This window comes from Nyctereutes procyonoides, unplaced genomic scaffold, assembly GCF_905146905.1.
Source record: "Nyctereutes procyonoides isolate TBG_1078 unplaced genomic scaffold, NYPRO_anot_genome, whole genome shotgun sequence".
Lineage (NCBI taxonomy): Eukaryota > Metazoa > Chordata > Mammalia > Carnivora > Canidae > Nyctereutes > Nyctereutes procyonoides.
In genome coordinates, this window is record NW_026575040.1 from 21279244 (window position 1) to 21300898 (window position 21655).

The 21655-nt window shown below is 35.5% G+C and overlaps 1 protein-coding gene across 1 annotated transcript in view; it reads left to right on the forward strand.

Moving 5' to 3' along the window:
* The window catches only part of WDR72 (WD repeat domain 72), a 220854-nt gene that overhangs the window by 13397 nt on the left and 185802 nt on the right, over nt 1-21655 (forward strand). Inside the window, exons 2-3 of the mRNA XM_055319623.1 lie at nt 12893-13057; nt 20665-20771. Of these exons, the coding sequence (XP_055175598.1) occupies nt 12905-13057; nt 20665-20771 (260 nt within the window). The 5' untranslated portion in view covers nt 12893-12904. The remainder of the gene's footprint in view (nt 1-12892; nt 13058-20664; nt 20772-21655) is intronic.

Sequence of the window (21655 nt, forward strand, 5' to 3'; positions counted from 1 at the left end):
TTGAGGGTTTCAATTTCTCTCACCCTTCCTATCAACTACTTATAACCCAGTATGTGTCATGGCATACAACTGGGAAGCTCCAAGTTATTTAATTTCTGTCATGGTTACAGAAAAGAAGCACAGAGAACTCTACTGTTGAAATTCTGTGTCAATGAGAATGAAACCAGTAACAATTCTGCATGTTCACTACAAAGCATTCATTGAGTCTGTTGGGTGCATTCATCTGATAAAGATTCTTATGGGTTACATCTTATAAAGATTCTAACATCTATCTGTTACTTGTACTTTATAAATCACTATTATGTTAATATTAATTGATATTAAATATGAAAAAGAACATAAAATGAGAAAATTATAATGATATTACTGAGTATGGTTTTTTCTAGAAAATAAATATACTCACAAACTGTGTTTTGAATGACTCAAAACCATTTGTAAGTAACAGTCTGACATCTCTTTTATTTAGAAACAAAATGTTGAAATTATAAAAACAGTTTGACTTTATTAGCCACAAAAAGTTGGAAATCTAAATATGTCACAAAAGCGGTTTTGGTCTTGTTTGACATATACCTAAAGTTTAATCTATTAAATATTGTATATTAAATAACACATTTTAATTTAATATTATGCTCTTTTTTTCAGTTAGATATAAATTGAATTTGTCTTTGTATATATTTAAACTGTATCAAACCAGATTTATAATACACTATTTGATAATTACTAGATCTAGAATAACCTTTTTCCTCAAAATTATGTTTTGCATTATACTCTTCAGAAATGACAAAGTAATAAATATAGATCTGACAGAGGTTTTGAGAGACTATATGTTATTGAGGAAGGTGACAAAAATCAAAAGGAAGGGAAAGTTGAAACTACTCAACTACTTTCTATAAGGTCATAACACAGGCCGTGTATTCTCATAGCATTTGGATGTGTCCAGGGTGCTTGTTACATAGTACTGAAGCTACTTTGGGACAAGTGGGGATATCTATCTATCTATCTATCTATCTATCTATCTATCTATCTATCTAATCTATCTATATATAGAGAGAATATCTATCTATCTATCTATCTATCTATCTATCTATCTATCTATCTACCTATCAAGAGAGAATATCATTTACATGTTTGTTTGTTTGTTTTTCCCAAGGAATTTAAAACTGTGGGTTGTGAGCTTCTTAAAGGTCATTCATCTTTTCATCCTGAAAACCCATTGTGATAACTGGGTAGGCTACTGTTAAAAATTTTTGTAGAAATTATTCAGTCACTTAAGAGTAGAGTTTGTGTGTGTGTGTGATTATTTTAATACTATCTGATATGATGAAATATTGATCATATTGCTTATATAAGTTAACAAAATACAGTATCAAAATATAAAATGTTGTACTTGGTACTATAACTAGATCCAAATGAAGGGCGTTTATTTACCCTTTTTTTTTCTTTTTTTTTAACTTTTTTTATTTTTTTATTTATGATAGTTACACAGAGAGAGAGAGAGAGAGAGGCAGAGACACAGGCAGAGGGAGAAGCAGGCTCCATGCTCCGGGAGCCAGATGTGGGATTCGATCCTGGGTTTCCAGGATCGCGCCCTGGGCCAAAGGCAGGCGCCAAACCGCTGCGCCACCCAGGGATCCCTATTTACCCTTTTTAATAGAGTCTATGACTTTATTCCTGGCCATGTAAATGTTTCCTTTTTGAAGTCACTTTTTTTTCTCCAATGGAAGTGTTTATTTTAAATTACCTTTAAATAGACCAGATTTAGAAGTCATTAAAGAGCCTGTAAACATCTATACATTGTGGTGATTTAGACATTCCAAACTATCATTCAGGCGCTCAAATTTGGAATACAATAGTTATAAATTGAGGGCTGTGATGGAGATTTGTAGTCCCTTTCCAAAGCTTTTAAAACTTGTCTAGACACATAATTATTTGCAACAGGACAATATTCTCTATTTCACAGTTTCCCTTAGAGACTCTACAATAGACTTTTTTCTCTTTTTTTCTAAAGATTTTATTTATTTATTTGACAGAGAGAATGAGAGAGAGAACATAAGCAGAGGGAGCAGCAGGCCAAGGGAAAGGAAGAAGCAGGCTACCTGCTGAGCAGGGAGTCCGATGTGGGGCTCAGTCCCTGGACCCTGAGATCATGACCTAAGCAGAAGGCAGATGCTCAAGCAACAGAGCCACCCATGTGCCTCTAACTTTTTTTTCCCCTTTGAGGTTTATTTTTGATTACCAATTTCTAGAGAATCATACAGGATCTCAAGATGTGGATTTGCCCTCTCCTGTTGAAAATAAGGCACTAAGTTTCTAGAGTACTTTTTCAATTTTTTTCAAAAAAAAAAAAAAGAGAGAGAAAGAGAGTTTGGAAAAAAATGGCCTCTGAGATGTACAGCCTTTTAATCAGTTACTTACTCGTGGTGTACAATTTGCGTAGTTTCTCAGAATCTCAGAATTAGAAGTGATCCTGAGAGTTATCTAGACTACAGTTCTCATTGCCAACTTTCTTATAAGTGAGAAAGGTTAGATTAATGATTCCTAAGACCATTTCTTGCCATAAATTCTAGATTTAGGGGAGTTCATAAAATATGAGTAATATATGCAAAGTATAATGATAGCATAATTTGTATATTTATACTCAGCTGCTTTTATTTATGTCATTGAATTTATTCCTAATAAGAATACTGAAATGTAGGCAATGCAGGTGATAGTGTCATTTTACTACACATTAACTTTATAATCTGGAAATAAAGATAATAAGTGGTTATGGCAGCCCTAGAGCTAGCCTTCTGAATTCCAGGTCTGTTTGCACTGTGTTGAACCATCTGGATTGTTCAGGATGAATTCTGGTTGAGCTCTGATTTCCTATGGCTTTGGCCTTGGTGCTTTTTGTTTTCTGATTTGGAGGTGTTAGGAATCCTATGACTTTTAAGGATTTTAATTTATGAAATTATTAACTTACTTGATTTTCTAAATTCCAAGTGTCTTGTATTTTGTTAGGTATGAAACATTTGTAAACATTTGCATGGGTGGACGCTTTACTAGACCTGAGTTTTCAGACTATAGTGTACATTCTCATTCATTTATTTATTCATTCAGCAAGTAGTTACTGAGTTCTTGCCTGTCCTAAACCCTTTTCTGGGCCCTGAGAATACAGCAATGGAAAAAACAGAGGTTCCTGCCTTGGGAAGATTTAAAATCTAGAGAATTTGAAATGAATTTAATTTGAATAAAAATAAAGCAAAAATACAATAGTGGAAACGTTTGGTACATGAGTAACTGCTTCTGTGATCGGATGTGTGGAGCTAAAATAACAATAATAGTAATTTGCTGAATGCCACTCTATCTTCCACATTATAAACATGTCCTCATTTCACCCTGACAATAACTCTGATTTAGGCATCATTATCATTTCCAGGTTAGAGATGAGAAAACGGGAGCCAGAGTGATTAAGTGACTCACATTTAAGTCTAACCTGACTTTATGATCTTAACTCTTCTTTTGGAATATAGAGCTGAAAAATAATAGAGAAAATAATTTATTCAACCAAGATTTCTTGTTTCCTCATGTTCAAAACACTGTGCTTCAGGCACTGTAGGGAATATAATAATGATTGAGGAATGATTCCCATATTCACAAAGAATATAGGAGGAAGAAGTGTCAAAATCATATAATACAATGATATTATATAAATTTAAAATAACATTTGTCAAGTACCTACTATGGGCTAGGCACTATGCCAACCAAGGCCTGCTCTCTGACCTTGCAGTAGTGTTTCATTTCATTAGGGAGACACCATTGCAGAACAGATAATTTTAGGAGAAATTAAGAAACCAGAATAGTACAAAGTGACTGGTTATTGGGTAGACAACATTGCAATGATTCAAGTAAGAGAAGCTAATTTTCCAGAGTAACAGGGCTATAACTATAAATAACTCACCTCAGGAATTATTTATCTGCAGCATAATGATAGTTAATTATTACAAATGTATTAATTCTCTGGCAAATGTTCCCCAAATTTGTTTCAGCTACAGTTCTACTTAGCATTTTAGACAAATTCCCTTGACTCTAGTTTCCCAAGTAAGATTGAAAAGGTGACAGGAGTGTCCTGTAGACAAGAGCCAAGTGCATATTGCCTACAGACAACAAAATGCCCAGTGTCCTTTGGAACAGTGTGACCGTGAGCACTCCCTTTTCTACCACTTCTCAGTTCTGAGAAGCACGTTAGTAAGCTAAGAGTGAGGCCAAAGTGCAAATAATTTTCAGATGGTGATTTTTGTTGTAATCCTAGAAGCTATGGTATAAAAACTAATACAAAGTTGGGAGTAGTGTTTCTTGGGAACAGAATGTTAAAACACACCCATGTGCTTCTTCTAACTACCAGTTTTGTGATCTTCACATGTATCACATTTTCCTCCTATTCCCTCCTATTCAAGGGAATAAGGGAAGGGGCAGAGGGAGAGAGAATCTCAAGCAGACTACACATTGAGAGCAGAGCTGATCCGGGGTTCCATCTCAGATCCCTGAGATCGTGACCTGGTGCTCAAAAGCAGGCACCTTGCTTTTCTGCTTCTTGAACAGAATGTATTGGCCATCTCATCATCTTTTATTCAGCCAGCTAATGCCATGATGCATAAAAATTGTCCTGGGTTGGAATACCATGGAGCCCTGAGGAATGATGGACATTTGGACATTTTGCACTTCAAATGACAGGTTTTGTGGGGTTTTAGTCTTCTTTTTCTTTGCTATTATCCATCATTTTTTCTGTGCTTTCTTTAACTGGAAATCATTATGCTCCCACTTTCCTTGCTTCTTGCTCCCTCATTCTCTACTCTGTTGATGTGAACACAAGTGGGCTGTTATATGAGCTGTCATTTTACTTAGGAAAATTTAATTAGGTCTACCCTGTGTTTTCATATGTATGACTGTACCTCCTAATTCCCCAAGGTTACACTTTAATATAAAGTTTTTGCTAAAATGGGTAAATGTGTGTGTGTGTGTCTGTGTGTGTGTGTGTGTGTAGTTTTGCCCTCCCCCTCATTTCTAAGATCATGAGTATATTTGTATTTTCTGTTTCATGTCCATTCAGTTTTAATGATCTCTATTTCTATAAAAATTATTTCACTTAATCCTTCCAAATTTTTGATATACAGTTATTTATAATACTTCCATTTAAAATATTAATTTTGGTTATAATCATTTTCTCTTTACCATATGTATATACATACATATATATTTGGTGTTTTTAATTTCTTCTTTATCAAACTAGCCATAGATGTGCCATATTATTTCTCCTTTCATAGAACTGGGTTTTCTTTTGTAGATTATTTCCTTTAAAAAATATTACATTAATGTATGTGCTTGTCTGTCTTGCATTTTTGTATTTACCTTGACCTTTTATATAAAATTTTAATTTAGATGTTAGATTATTATTTTTTCATATTAATATATGCATTTAAGGCTATAATTTCACTTCTAAAACATACATCTGGAAAGATTTATTATATAAAGTTTTCACTGTCTTTGGGTCTTAATATTATTTAATTTGTATTATGTTTTCTTGGTAGCCCCAGGGACATTTAGAATATATATACATATATATATATTTGTAATATTTAGTTCCCAAATATATATGTGTTTATACACACACACACACACACACATACACACATATAAAATTTAGTACCCAAATATTTTGAAAGGGAGCATTTCAAGTCTGTGTATGTATGTTATAGGAGGAGGTTCAGATTTGTATTCATTTTTGTCAGGTAATGTTGCCTATATAATATTAATCCTTTGGAATTTCTTGACATGTTTCATAGTCTCACACGGGCAGTTTTGTAGTGCTCACTTCGGCAGCACATATACTAAAAAAAAAAAAAAGGCAGTTTTGTAAATGTCATGTGCATGATTTAATAAAATATGTTTTTATTTAATATTTGGTGCAGGGATCTATATATGTCCATGATATTACAAATGCAAATTCAAGTATTTTATACCCTTACTTTTTTTTGTCTGCTTGATCTGCTTGAAATCTTCCTTCTTAATAACAAATCTATCTGACTTTTCTTTGTAGTTTGGCAAGGTTGTGTTTTGGCAAGATTTCAAGGCTCTGCCATTGGGTGCCTAGAATAGAGACTATTATCCCATTCTAGGGAATAATTTGTTTACTCGTTATATAGTGACTCTTTCTCCTCCATTAATACTTTTACCTTAAAGCCTATTTGCCCAATACCAGTTTTCTTTTATTACTATTTGCCAGGTATAGCTTTGTTCATGCCTTTATTTTCAACCTTACTGTGTAAATGCCTTAGGAATTTTTTTTAATAAATAGGATATACTAGGTTATATTAAAATTGAAAACCCTTGTCTTTTATCCAGTAAGTTTAACTCATCTACTTACCATGAATTCCAGTATATTTAAATGTGAATTTGCCATTTATTTTTGCATTTTCTAGTTTCCATATTTTTTTGGTTTAATTTTTTTTCTTCTATTGGGTAAGTTTTCTTTGTTGCCTTTTACCACACTACTGGTTTGGAAGTTATATACTATCTTTTTTAAAAAAATATATCTTGTCATGAAATCTTACCTTAAGAAAACTGAAAGTATTTCTGTTCACTCCCCATATGTACAAGAATATTAGATGAGACCCTTGGGTGGTTCAGTGGTTGAGCATCTACCTTCATCTCAGGGAATAATTCCGGAGTCCTAGGATCAAGTCCCACATCAGGCTCCCCACAGGGAGTCTGCTTCTCCCTCTGCCTGTGTCTCTCTCCTCTCTCTCTGGCTCTCATGAATAAATAAATAAAATCTTAAAAAATAAAAAAGATTACTAGAATGATCCATTTCCTCTTCTTTAATATTCTTATCTGGAATTTTAGTTTAACTCCCCAATTAATCACCTTCATCATTACTGATATTTTATAGGTAGTGCTCATTTCAATTTACTTGTGTGCTTACCAGTGTCCTTGCTCACCAATGCATCTGTATTCCACTTCATTCCTTTCTTTTTGATTTAATATATTTTTCCTAAAGTACATCCTTTTGTAATTCTTTTAACAATGTCTATGAATGCTGTATTCTCTCAGGCCTTATTGTTGGAAAATGTCTTTATATTGCCCTCACTTTGAGTGATAGCTAAGTATAAAAATTTATGTTGACATTCACCTTCAGCACTTTATAAGTAATATTCTGGTAGCTTCTGGCCATAATTTTGTTGTGGAGAGATCTGCTTTGAACATACTTGCTGTTCCTTTTTCAGATTCTTTTGTTTTATTTCTTGCATGCTTTGGCTTTAGTGTACTACAATTTCTGTAGGATGTGTGTTGGTGTTCATTTATTTCTACTTTAATCCTCCTTAACACATTGTATTCTGAAATCTAAGTTTTCATATCTTTGAAATATGCTGGAAAATGGTAGACCCATTAGCTTTTTAATAATAATTTAATAATTCACTTCTAAAATCATCTAAAATTTAGGGGTAAACAGTAAGTATAGTACACAGAACTATTTTCTTTCTTTTTTTTTATGATAGTCACAGAGAGAGAGAGAGAGAGAGAGAGAGAGGCAGAGACACAGGCAGAGGGAGAAGCAGGCTCCATGCACTGGGAGCCTGATGTGGGATTCGACCCCGTGTCTCCAGGATCGCGCCCTGGGCCAAAGGCAGGCGCCAAACCGCTGCGCCACCCAGGGATCCCCACAGAACTATTTTCATGAAAACTTCTTAATGATAAGTTGCCAATCTGTTACTTCATCTTTTAAGAATTTAGTTTTGTACTTCTTAGGAGATATTCTCCTATACAATCATGATGAACCTTCCAAAATTAGGAAATTAACATTGATATATTATTACCACTATTCATTCCTACACCTCACTTAAGTATTGTCAGTTATCCCAGTATTGTCCATTGTAGTAAGAGAATCCAGGTGAGACCCATATCTTGCATTAGTTGTCATATGTTTTGAGTCTTTTAGTTGGAGCATTCCTTGGTTTTTTACTTTCTTGACCTTACTTGGCTTTTTAAAAATTACAGGTCAGTTATTTTGTAAGGTCCTTCAGTTTGTGTTTGTCTTGATTAGATTCAAGTCACACATCTTTGGCAGGAACACCACAGAAGTGCTGCCGTGTTCTTCTCACAGCATCCTGTCAGGTGGTGCATGAATCTGATTTGCTCCATCACTGATTATTTTTACTTCTATTACTTGCCAGGCTCTTCCTGTATGAAGTTACTATTTTATTTCCTTTGGAATTAGTAATTATCAGTATGAACATGTGGTTTCCCATTTTATTCAGTGAATTTCAATTTATTCCTAGCATGATTCACTTTGATGCTCTTGTAGTCCATAATTTGGCCAGTGGGCATCAATTCAAGCTGGTTTCTATGTCCTTTTGATAGGTCCCCTTACTCTGAGCAGTTCTTTGCTCTCAATAATAAAATGTGCCAGTATTATCTTGTATTTTCCCTGCTCCAGGGATGGAATCAACCAATTTCCCAAGAAACCCTGGTTCCTTTAAGTAAAGAATAGCATTTAGAAGATGCCAAGTGAGCTTGTTGCCATGGGAGTGTTGCTGTTCCAAGCCCTCAGGGAACAGAGATGGGAAATGTGTACATTGAGTGTATGTGTGTTCATACTAATACCTCTGATTCCACTGCAACATAACAGGAATTGTTCTAGTTTTCTTCCTTTCTATATTTCCAACTTTCCTTTCTGATAGTAGGAAACTTGGTTCCTGTTATTCTATTAATATGTTAATTATTTAATAATTACTCTGAATGTAACTAATTTTCTATAAATTCTGCTGCCCTGCCCTCTGGCCTCCTGATCATTATATGGCTTTATCAGCCCTCGTAGAGCTCTCTACTGACCCTGGATGTGAAGACTCTGCTCAGCCACTGTATTCCCTATGTCTGGCTACACTTTCTGGTAGTACCACTCCTGCCACCAGTACATTATCCTTCCTGGGCTCCTGCACTCTATTCCGGGGCATCTCTGTAAATGGATGTTCACCTAACCTTGCCCATCCTCTGATTCCCCTTTGCCAGTACCTCCTTACTCAAAGTAAACTCCATCATCACCCTGCTTGGGCTCTAGCCCTCCACATTGGCTCTCCCTTCCATGCAAATACCCTTCTCACCTTGCACTGGTTTCTGAGCCCCACACCAGGGCCACTCCCTTTATCATCCTCATGATGTGAACTTCTTCCTTTTTGTTCAGGCTCCAACACCCAGTATGAGACAGCTTGAACACATTGTCTGTTTTCACTCTGCTTGGGCTGTTCATCTCACACAGGGCTACCCTAGATTGGGCATCTTACTCATCCTCCCTGGGCTCCAGCTCCACTTGTTCTCCTATACGGATGCCCTCCTCACAATGTTGAGCTCTGACACTCCAATAATGCTTCTCTACCTAATGGTTTTAGGACTGAACTAGCCAGGAAGGGAAAGGGTTCTACCTTTTTTGGAGCTTATATTAGATAAATGTTGGGTGTTCTCATTTTATCATCCATCGTTCTTAATATCTCTGATTGATCTTAACTCTCTGATTTTTTTCACTCAACATTCTGCTTCTTAATCACTCTTTGCCCCCTTTTTGTGCAATTTCTTGAGAATTGTCTGTAAGTGCATTGATTTTCTCTTCACTTGAGTCTATTTTGATTTATTTTCTTGACATTTGTTATATTCCAATGGTTACATTTTACTCTAGAAGTAGTATTTGTTTCTTTTAAAATTCTACCTGTTTATTTTTTTTATAGGCTATCTTTTTCCCTAAGGTTTTAGGTTTCTTCTTTTGTCTCTTTAATAGTTCATAACAATTTAATATATTTATTCTTTTACAATAAGTTTTATATTTTTCTCTTATTATTAGTTTTGGAGGTACTGATCATTCTATTTACTAATGGTTTATTATTTTCTTGAATGGTTTGTAATTTCTTATTGCGAGCTTATTTGCCACTGGAGTTATTTGCTTCTATGAAAACCATATGCAATCTTGGTTGTTAAAGTATCTTCCAAATGCTTTATTTAAAAAAATAGTTTCATTAAAATTTAATAGACATGCAGTATATTTATTAACATATATGCTTACATATATGTATTGAAAGTGTATAGTTGTATATGTTTAACATGTGTTTTCATTCCTGCAACAATCACCATAGTCAAAATAATGAACATGTCTGCCATTCTCAGAAGTTTCTTTATTCTCCTTTGCAATTTCTATAATCCCTGTCCCTTTCTCTTGTCCACAGACAACCACTGACCTTCTTTCTATTGTCATAGAGTAATCTGAATTTTCTAGAATTTTATATAAATGGAGTCATACTGTATTTATTCTTTTTAGCCACCATTTTCACTTAGTATAATTATTTTTAGTTTAATCTGTGTTATGCAAATTAAGAGTTCATTCTTTTTTATTGATGAATAGTATCCCATTATGTGGTTATACCACCATTTATTTATCCATTCACTTCATATGATGGACATTTGGGTTGTTTCCAGTTTTTAGCTATTATAAATAAAATGCTACATGTAGAAATCTTTTTGAAATATTTGTTCTCTTTTCTCTTGGGTGACACCTAGATGCATTGACTGGGTAATGTACTGACACATTTTTCACTTTGTAAAACAACTGCAAAACTATTTTCCAATGTGTATTTCCAACAGCAACATAGGAGTTCTAGTTGTTTTACATTCTTAGCACTTGGCATGATTTTGTTAAAAATTTGAGGTATCCTAATATGTGTATAGTGTTTTTGAGAGGCCTCTCACTAGTATCATTGACCTGAGAACAATTATTTATGTGGATTTCTGGGATGCCTGGGTGGCTCAGCAGTTGAGCATCTGCCTTCAGCTCAGGGTGCAATCCTGGGTTCCTGGGTCCTGCATCGGGCTCCTCGCAGGGGGCCTGCTTCTCCCTCCGCCTATGTCTCTCCCTCTTTCTCTATGTCTTTCATGAAGAAATAGATAAAATATTTAAAAAATTATTTACATGCATGTCTGCATGTGGGAATTCTGGCATTATAAATATGTAATGATATATTTTTTTTCCACACCTGTTTTGTGGTTCAGGTTTGACATATTTTCTTGGAAGATTTGGAAATAAGCTCCCTTGTCTTTCTGAATAATGTTGGAGTTTTTCTAGATTTCATTTCATTGAGTAAGGAAGGCTTCTTGTTCTTAAGTGGGGATTAACACTTAAACCTATTCAACTCCTCTTTCAAATTATTCTTAGATTTGTACTGCTTGGAATTTCTTAGACTTATTTACAATCATGGCCAAGAAGCAACATGCATGCACGCACACATGCATAGCATTGTTTCTCTGTATTTGAAGTAAAAGTCCAAGTTCAGATTATAGTGTTGTTGAAACCACGACACTTTGGTTAGCTTAGTAATGTGATGAATAAGTGCAGTCCTGATAGTCTGAATTGCAAAGCTCCAACTAGTTCCCATAGAAATTTTGGTTTTGTGGCACCTGGGGAGTTGCAGTAAGAATAATATAGGCCACTGTGTACTGATCTAAGAAGCGAACCATCAGAAACTAGGCACTGAATTACAAATAAATGAACTACAAATAAAATTTTGAAAGCAACCAGTTTATGAGTTACTTACTCTCTACATCAAATTTATGTTCATGGTGTCAATGCATACTAAATGTTTATATGTGTGTATGAGTCTATGTGTACTTAAACATAATAAATAATATGTACCATAAATTTTAATAACTTGTTTTGGTATTTATCCTTTTTATGCTTCAGAACCAGAAGTCCTTCAGGACAGAAGATTTTCATTTTGTTAACTTTCTCAAGCCAAATGTGGGAAGTAAGCTTGCTATCTTCCTCCCTCTCATCTTTGATGTTTTTAATGAGACTAAATATATACTACTTTACTACTAAGTTATAAGAGGAAACTTACTAATCTACTCTAAAGATTTAAAGCATTATTAATCATCAAATTATTTGTATTTCAGAAAAGAATGCCTATTTGGGGGAAACATTTAACTCATTGTGTCACAAGCTATAATGCACATATTGCTAGGTATACTTCAGATCATTTTGGGTAGTAAGTACACAGGCAAGCATTTTTGATAATTATATATTCATTTTAACCTTTGTAACTAACACATGAAGGTAGTAATTTTATGAAAATTCTTTTTTAAATTTTTTTAAATTTATTTTTTTTCATGGAAATTCTTATTGAGGAAGATAGCAAATGCAAAAATGGGTGAAATAAAGATAATTATTAAAGTAGGATAGGTGGAACATGAATATGGCAGAAATCAGGAAAGTCACACATGAATTTTTGAAGACTGGGAAACCCTGTTTTTATAGAAAATATTTACTTCTTTTATTTATTTATTTTTATTATTTTTTTATTGGAGTTCAATTTGCCAACATATAGCATAACACCCAGTGCTCATCCCATCAAGTGCCCCCCTCAGTGCCCGTCACCCAGTCACCCCCACTCCCCACGCACCTCCCTTTCCACTACACCTTGTTCATTTCCCAGAGAGAGAATATGCAAAGCTGTCTTCAAATTATAGTGTGTAGCCAGCTCTGTTCTTCATGAGAGGCTTTGCTGGGCTTTGGAGCAAGTCAGGATCACCCATAGTCAAAGCCATGTGTGGAGTGGATAAACTATTCCTATCTTTGTCTTTGTCAGCCTCAATAATCACAAAGTGGGAGAAAAGTCATTTTTGTTTGATGGATTAACACTGGGCATGGTAATTTCAATGTGTAATGGCTGCCTTCTCCTTTAATGACAGGGAAGCACCCTTTTCCACCAACTGTGAGAGAATACATCCCAGAGTTTAGATCATGGTAAATCCATTAGTGACATGATCAGTCCCCCCAAATATATTAATGATGACTGTGTTTACTTTCTTCTCTGTTCAGGATTCTCTCAGCATGAGGTCCTCCTTGCAGGCAGTAGCACTCTGGGGAAAGAAGGCCCCTCCACACAGCATCACTGCCATCATGATCACTGATGACCAACAAACCATTGTGACTGGAAGTCAAGAAGGTCAGCTCTGCCTCTGGAATCTCTCATCTGAACTAAAGGTGAGTGAAACTGAGTCATATTGAAACAGAAGGCACTCACAAAATAAGCACAATTTGTTTCTACCTGAAATGACCATGGAAGTTTTGCATGATTGTTAAAAAGGTGCTTACTAAAGTAATAAATTGATTTTACTTCTGAGTTTGGAGAAAATGAAGTACTATATGATGGATCAAGATCATTTGAAAATTATATTATGAATATTGCTAATCGTAGCTGCCAACTAAGTGTTATCACACTTTAAGCTGTGCTGAGTTTTACTGTTTTACATCCTGAATTATATGTTTAAGTAACTGAACTACAGACATGTAAGTATAACTCTAAAAATTATAGCTCATTAATCTAAACAAAGGGCACCCTTGAAAACCGCTATTAACTAAATGAGTAATATCTTAATTATCTGGGTGTTTCTGTCAGTTTGGCCTTCTTGCTATTCTTTAGGCCTCTGCTTGCCTGTGATTTTTAAAGATCATATCAAAAAACTCTAAATCCAATTTACTATTGTCGTCTTCCTATCTCAGAACCTGACCTCACCTAGGATTTGGCCCATTGATTAGCAATTAATTGTCCCTGCCCCAAGTCATAAACATTTAACATATTGGAATAGATATTTGCTTAGTCCTAGCAGCCTCTGGACCCAATTTGAACATTTAAACTAATGATGTACTTAAAGTATACTGCCCTCATTAAGAAGCCTTTTAAAGATCAAAGACTATTTTTAGCCCTTAAAGTTTGTCACTTTAAAACCTAAATTAACAATTAATTGTAATTCTATTTTATAGTGTAATTAATTAACATCTCCCATCACAGAAGAGTTACACTACAGGACTGCCAAGAACTGCATAGCAGACCACCTCAGCTCAATGTTTATGAACATTCCTGAAAGAAGGAACTGGTATTATTGCAACCACTGAGCTTTGAAGAGTGGCCCTCACATTTATTATCTCAGAATTTAAACTCACACTTCTAAATGGCTTAAATGGCCTTGCTACTCTTTTTAATGTTTCAGGTATAGTGTTTTCCAGTTGGAGTAGTTGTCTTGTAATATGTAGGTTGCAATAAGCTTAAGAAATTTGGAATCCTAGCATCTTCATCTTTTTACCCGTGTTCCTGGGATTTATTCAGTATTTATTCAACATGCATGTGTTGACTACATGGTATAAGTTAGACAGTATACTAGGTACCTGGGTTCAAACACAAATGAGAAGACTTGGTGCTGACTGTCCAAGGGACTACAATGTAGTAGAGAAAGGACATAGGCTAATGTAGTGTACTTATGTGATAATAAAAGGTACTCTGAGTACTTTGAGTGCTGAGGAATTTATATTTAAAAAAATTAGCTAGCAAGAGCTAATGCCATGCTAATTAAAAGCAGTGGCAATATTGAGGGATTTCTAGATGATTTATGCAAGGAGATTATATAATACTATATTATTATATTTGTGATTGAAACTGTCATTTGGTATTAATGTGAAGGGCATACTGAAGGGAGGGGGAGAAGAGGTAAGGAGCAGTGACTATGGTGGGAGATTCCACATTAATTTAGTCAAAATTTTTGAGTATGAACCAAATCAGTGATGGGATGAAAAGGAGATGAAAAATGGAAAGATATTAAGAAAAAAGAATGGTCAGAACTGAGCAACTGATTGGAGTGTGGGTAAAGGGGCAGGAACAGTCAAGGATACCTTACAGATTTGGGGTTTAAATAAATGGGTGGGACTGGTGGTGTGGTGGTATCATGTATTTGTATCAGGAATAGCAGTGATTAGAGAACAGGAATAGGAAAGGAAAAGAGGTGATTTAAGCTCTGAGTATCTCTGGAGTATACAAGTATTTATTAGGGGATTGGGAACACATCTCAGTTTTCCCCTGTCATAGGTAGTAGGCCTGAAGGTTACAGGGGAGTAGAGAATATGTGCCTCCCTCTCCTGGGCTTCTCATCAGCTGCCCAGATTGTGATGCTGCTTCCAGATTCAGAGTCCAACTCCCAGAGACCTCTTCATGCAGTTTACCAGTGAAGACCATCTCCAATTTTCATGCTAGGAACTACTTCACCTGTGTTTCCTGGTATTGATTGCTGGTATTTATAATGCTTTTAAGCATAGAGAAAGCTGAGTTGAACACCCCCCTGCCCCCCTTAGTATTGCTATATTCTATTTTTCTTCCTATTTAATACTCAGAAGGCAGTGACAAAGTGAAGAATAGCAAAAATAGCAATATTGTGTACAGAAAAAGAATGGAGAGCTTGGTCAAATTATAACTCAGATATTTACCAAATCTAGCAAATGGCATATTCTTGGAGCCTGATTTCTTCATCAGTGAAATGGGTATCAAACCCTGTTTATAGTTGCACCAGTGCCTGGATATGGTGGATGCACATCAAATTGTGTGTTCCAGGGATCCCTGGGTGACTCAGTGGTTTAGTGCCTGCCTTTGGCCCAGGGCGTGATCCTGGAGTCCTGGGATCGAGTCCCATGTCAGGCTCCCGGCATGGAGCCTGCTTCTCTCTCCTCCTGTGTCTCTGCCTCTCTCTCTATATATATATCTATCATGAATGAATAAATAAATAAATCTTTAAAAAAAATTGTGTGTTCCCATTTGTGCTATTGGAAGCTCCTGGGGTAGAGGAAGGTGGAGGTCAGTAATGTGTCAATAGAAGTAGAGCCAATGAATAGAAGTAAAGGTCTCTTGGATGTCATTGTGGATTTTTTTGTTGTTTATATTTCATACAGCACTTCCAGAATATGATAAAATAAAGAGATTATGATGAATTGTCACCGTCTATTTAATTACATGTGGGGATTTAGTAGTAGAATGAGGACTCCATATGTAAAGCAATGGAGTTCCATTATGCTATTTTGTCTACGGTATATTTTCTCCAGGAGAAGAATCTTGATTTTCCCTAATTCCTAATTTGGCTTGTAATATATGGTAAGGTGTTAATATTTGTAGGGGTATGTGTTCCAAAATGTAATGATGGAAAAAAAAAATGTAATGATGGGAAAAGATAGTATGTTGTTTTCTGAGATGGAACTATCTGGATTTCCCAGGAAAAAGGTAAAATAAGAACTTGGGTTGTAAATGATTCTAACCAACCATGAAAATGCTTAGTAGCACTGGAAATTTAGTCTGACAACAGATCTTTAGAGAAGTATTTCTGATTGTGATAGAAATAAAGTGAAGGCAGAGAATACTTGTGTTTTGAAAGAACTTATCACTCATTAATATGATTTGGTTACCATCTATGGATATATTTGCATAGTTCAGAAAAAGTGTAAGAATATTAATTCATTGCCAATTTGAATGCCTTTTATTTCTTTTTGTTATCTGATTGCTGAGCCTAGGACTTCTAGTACTGTGTTGAATAACAGTAGTGAGAGTAGACATCTCTGTCATGTTACTGATCTTAGGGGCAAGGCTCTCAGTTTTTCCCCCATTGAGAATTATATTCACTGTGGGCTTTTCATAATTGGCTTTTAAGGTATTGAGGAATGTTCCCTCTATCCCTAGTCTCTGAAGAGTTTTAGTCAGGAATGGATGCTGTATTTTGTCAAACACTTTCTCTGTATCTATTGAGAGGATCATATGGTTTTTGTTTTTTCTCTTATTGATGTGATCTATCACATTGATTGTTTTAGGAGGGTTGAACCAACCTTGCATCCTGGGGATAAATCCCACTTGCTTGTGGTGAATAATCCTCTTAATGTACTGTTGGATCCTATTGGCTAGTATCTTGGTGAGAATTTTTACATGTGTGTTCGTCAGGGATATTGGTCTGTAATTTTCCTTTTCAGTGGGGTCTTTGTCTGGTTTGGAATCAAGGTAATGCTGGCCTCATAAAACGAGTTTGGAAGTATTCTCTCCCTTTCTCTCCTTTGGAACAGCTTTAGTAGAATAGGCATTGTTTCTTCTTTTTTTTTAAATTTTTTATTTATTTATGATAGGCACACAGTGAGAGAGAGAGAGAGGCAGAGACACAGGCAGAGGAAGAAGCAGGCTCCATGCACCAGGAGCCCGACGTGGGATTCTATCCCGGGTCTCCAGGATCGCGCCCTGGGCCAAAGGCAGGCGCCAAACCGCTGTGCCACCCAGGGATCCCCATTGTTTCTTCTTTAAACGTTTGATAGAATTCCCCTGGGAAGCCATCTGGCCCTGGACTTTTGTGTCTTGGGAGGTTTTTGATGACTGCTTCAATTTCCTTGCTGGTTATTGGCCTATTTGGGTTTTCTATTTCTTCCTGTTCCAGTTTTGGCAATTTGTTGGTTTCCAGAAATGTGTCCATTTCTTTTACATTGCCTAATTTGTTGGCATATAGCTGCTCATAATACGTTTTTAAAATCATTTTTTATATTCTTGGTATCAGTTGTGATCTCTCCTCCTTCATTCATGATTTTATTATGTTGAGTCTTTTTTCTTTTTAATAAGGCTGGCTAAGTGTTTATCTATCTTAGTAATTCTTTCAAAGGATCAGCTCCTGGTTTTGTTGATCTGTTCTACAGTTCTTCTGGTCTCTATTTCATTGAGTTCTGCTCTAATCTTTATTATCTCTCTTCTTCAGCTTGGTGTAGGCTTTATTTGCTGTTTTTCTCCAGTTCCTTTACGTGTGAAGTTAGGTGTTTTTGAGTTTTTTCTAATTTTTTGAGGAAGGCTTGTATTGTGATGTATTTCCCTCTTATGACCACTTTTGGTGTATCCCAAAGATTTTGAATGGTTGTATTTTCATTTTCATTAGTTTCCATGAATCTTTTTAATTCTTCTCTAATTTCCTGGTTGACCCATTCATCAAACTCTCCCTCTTCACAGATGACATGCTACTATACATAGAAAACCCAAAAGAATCCACCCCAAGATTGCTAGAACTCATACAGCAATTCAGCAATGTGACAGGATACAAAATCAATGCACAGAAATCAGTGGCATTTCTATACACTAACAATGAAACTGAAGAAAGAGAAATTAAGGAATCAATCCCATTTACCATTGCACCCAAAAGCATGAGATACCTAGGAATAAACCTAACCAAAGAGGTAAAGGATCTATACCCAAAAACTCCAGAACACTTCTGAAAAAAATTGAGGAACATACAAAAACATGGAAAAACATTCCATGCTCATGGATTGGAAGAATAAATATTTGAAAATGCCTATGCTACCCAGGGCAATTTACATGTTCAGTGTAATCCGTATCAAAATACCATAGACTTTCTTCACAGAGATGGTGCAAATAATCTTAAGATTTGTATGGAATAAGAAAAGACCCCGAATAGCCAGAGGAATATTGAAAAAGAAAACTAATGCTGGGGGCATCACAATGCCAGATTTCAAGCTGTATTACAAAGCTGTGATCATCAAGACAGTATGGTACGGGCACAAAAACAGACACATAGATCAATGGAACAGAATAGAGAACCCAGAAATGGGCACTCAAATCTATGGTCAACTAATACTCGACAACGCAGGAAAGAATATCCACTGGACAAAGGACAGTCTCTTCAATAAATGGTGCTGGGAAAAATTGGACAGCCACGTGCAGAAGAATGAAACTAGACCATTCTCTTACACCATACAGAAAGATAAACTCAAAATGGTTGCAAGATCTAAATGTAAGACAAGAATCTATCAAAATCCTAGGGGAGAACACAGGCAACAACCTTTTCGAACTTGGCTACAGTAACTTCTTGCAAGATACATTTATGAAGGCAAGGGAAACAAGAGCAAAAATGAACTATTGGGACTTAATCAAGATAAAAACTTCTGCACAGCAAAAGAAACAGTCAACAAAACTAAAAGATCACCTACCAAATGGGAGAAGATATTTTCAAATGACATATCAGATAAAGAGCTAGTATCCAAGATCTATAAAGAATTTATCAAACTCAACACCCAAGAAACAAACAATCCAGTCATGAAATGGGCAGAAGACATGAACAGAAATTTCTTGAAAGAAGACCCGCACATGGCCAACAAGCACATGAGAAATGCTCCACATCACTTGTCATCAGGGAAATACAAATCAAAACCACAATAAATACCACCTCACACCAGTGAGAATGGTGAAAATTAACAAGACAGGAAACAACAAATGGTGGAGAGGATGTGGAAAAGGGGGAACCCTCTTGCACTATTGGTGGGAATGCAAACAGGTACACCCATTCTGGAAAACAGTGTGGAGGTTCCTCAAAGAGTTAAAAATAGAGCTACCCTACCACCCAGCAATTACACTACTGGATATTTACCCCAGAGATATGCATGTAGTGAAACACCAGGACACCTGCACCCCAGTGTTCATAGCAGCAATGTTCACAATAGCCTAACTGGAAGGAGCCATGATGTCCTTTGACAGATGAATGGATAAAGATTATGTGGTATACACACACACACACACACACACACACACACACACACACTCACACACTGGAATATTATTCAGCCACCAGAAGAGACGACTACCCATCATTTGCTTCAACATGGATGGAACTGGAGGGTATTATGCTGAGTGAAATAAATCAATCAGAGAAGGACAATCATCATATGATTTCAGTCATATGTGGAATATAAGAAATAGTGAAAGGGATTATAGAGGAAAGGAGGGGAATTGAGTGGGAAAAATTAGAAAGCGAGACAAACCATGAGACACTCCTAATTCTAGGAAACAAAGGACTGGGGAAGGGGAAGTGGGTGGGGGGATGGGGTAACTGAGTGACAGACACTGAGGAGGGCACTAGATGGGATGAGCACTGGGTGTTATACTATATTTTGGCAAATTGAATTTAAATTTTAAAAATGTAAAAAAAAGAGAAGAGAAAACATGAAAAAAAGAATATTAATTCATTTAGGAATAGATTTTTATCACCCTTAAGACAAATTTTATTACTTAAAATTTGTTTACTTATTTAAATTAAATTCTTAGTCCCTATCGACAACCTCTTCTCTATGTGAGAGGATTCTTATTGTCTTTTGTTTTGTAGTTTGATTTTCATAATCTTGTTTTATCAAATAAAGAGCAATAGACGTTTTTAACACATAGATAATGGAAGAATTAGCCCTCAGTGCTGTATTTTCAAATTCATGTATTTAGGAAGACATTGGCATTTTCAATAATAGCTTAGGTAAAATTTTATTTTTGATGTAGAAAATTAATTTTTGCTATTCTGAGGCAGGAAGCCAAGTAAGGTTATAATAAGGTTATAGTGGTTACAAAAGGGTAATCTTTTTGTATTATTTTGTAAACTCATTTCTGAATTCTGAAATGTGTTCATTAATATGCTACTATCATTTGAGGCACATTTTGTGCATAATAAACATCAACACTGACTTATTTGTATTCAAAACGTAGATGTTGTAAAACAGGTCTGGTGATTATTTATGTTTCATGATGGATACAGATATAAAACAAAAAATTTTTTAAAAATGTGTACAACACAACTCCTGTATCTAGATGTTTATTGTTCTGTGAATTTTGATATGGCATAGATTAGTTTTCCTGAAACCTAGGTAGAGCAAAAACATAGTAGGATTCTCTAATCAGAATAATGAATACTTATATAGTGTCATGTTTATATTCTTTATAAGTTTATAGCTGTTTAAAAGCTTATCATCATCATTTTCAGATTTCAGCTAAAGAACTTCTATTTGGTCATTCGGCTTCAGTAACATGTTTGGCAAAAGCGAGGGATTTCTCAAAACAGCCCTATGTCGTTAGCGCTGCTGAAAACGGGTAGGTAAGATGTGTGCAACTTTGTGACCATCTCTGTTGCCTCTCCCTTTCTAAAACCAATGATGGGGTAAAGAATTCTGGGGCTGAAGGAAATCTTAGTGATTTTCATGTTCATTTTACATACAGGAAAATTTAGATCTTAAATGGTAGATTAATTTGTATGATGATCCCAAAGAATGTGATCAATTTTGTGTCTTCCAGTTTAACTCCTTTCTTGCTGGATGAAGACCAAAATAAACATCCCAACTTTTGTATTGGGCCTTGTGGCAACCTCACTATGTAAAGGATACTGGCAAATGCCACCTGTTGTAGAGCTGAAAATGGAAAAGTCTGGATGCTTGTCTTTTTTCATGTAGTAACTCACTTTGAGCTCTTAAGCAAACCTATCCAAACCTTCATCATTTTGTAAAACTCAATAGTTATAATCTTCGTGTTATATACTTGTCTGATAACATATATAGGAGAAACAGAGAAGGTTCAATGGTACATGATATGGTGGGGGGAGAGAAGAGAAAGGAACATGGGCAGTGATCTGGGTGCAGTTTCATGGAGGCAAGATTTATTCCAATGAAATAAGACTAAGCTGTAAGAAAAGCCTTGCCAATGAAAGGACTATTATGAGCTGGACTTTGCTGATGAGTAATTTGCCAAGTAGAATCAGGAATGCGGAATCGATTCATTATACATTTATGAATCAGGGATTGGATTACTCGTTGAAACAAGAGAACCCCTTCCTTTTTTTGTTTTTTTGTTTTGTTTTGTTTTTGTTCTTAATCTGTGGAGAAAGTACATGGCTCTGAATTCTGAGAACTAAAAGAATAATGAGTGTTCAACTTGGAAAAACTGAATAGTTTAACAAAATGCTAGTGAAACAGATATCAAAG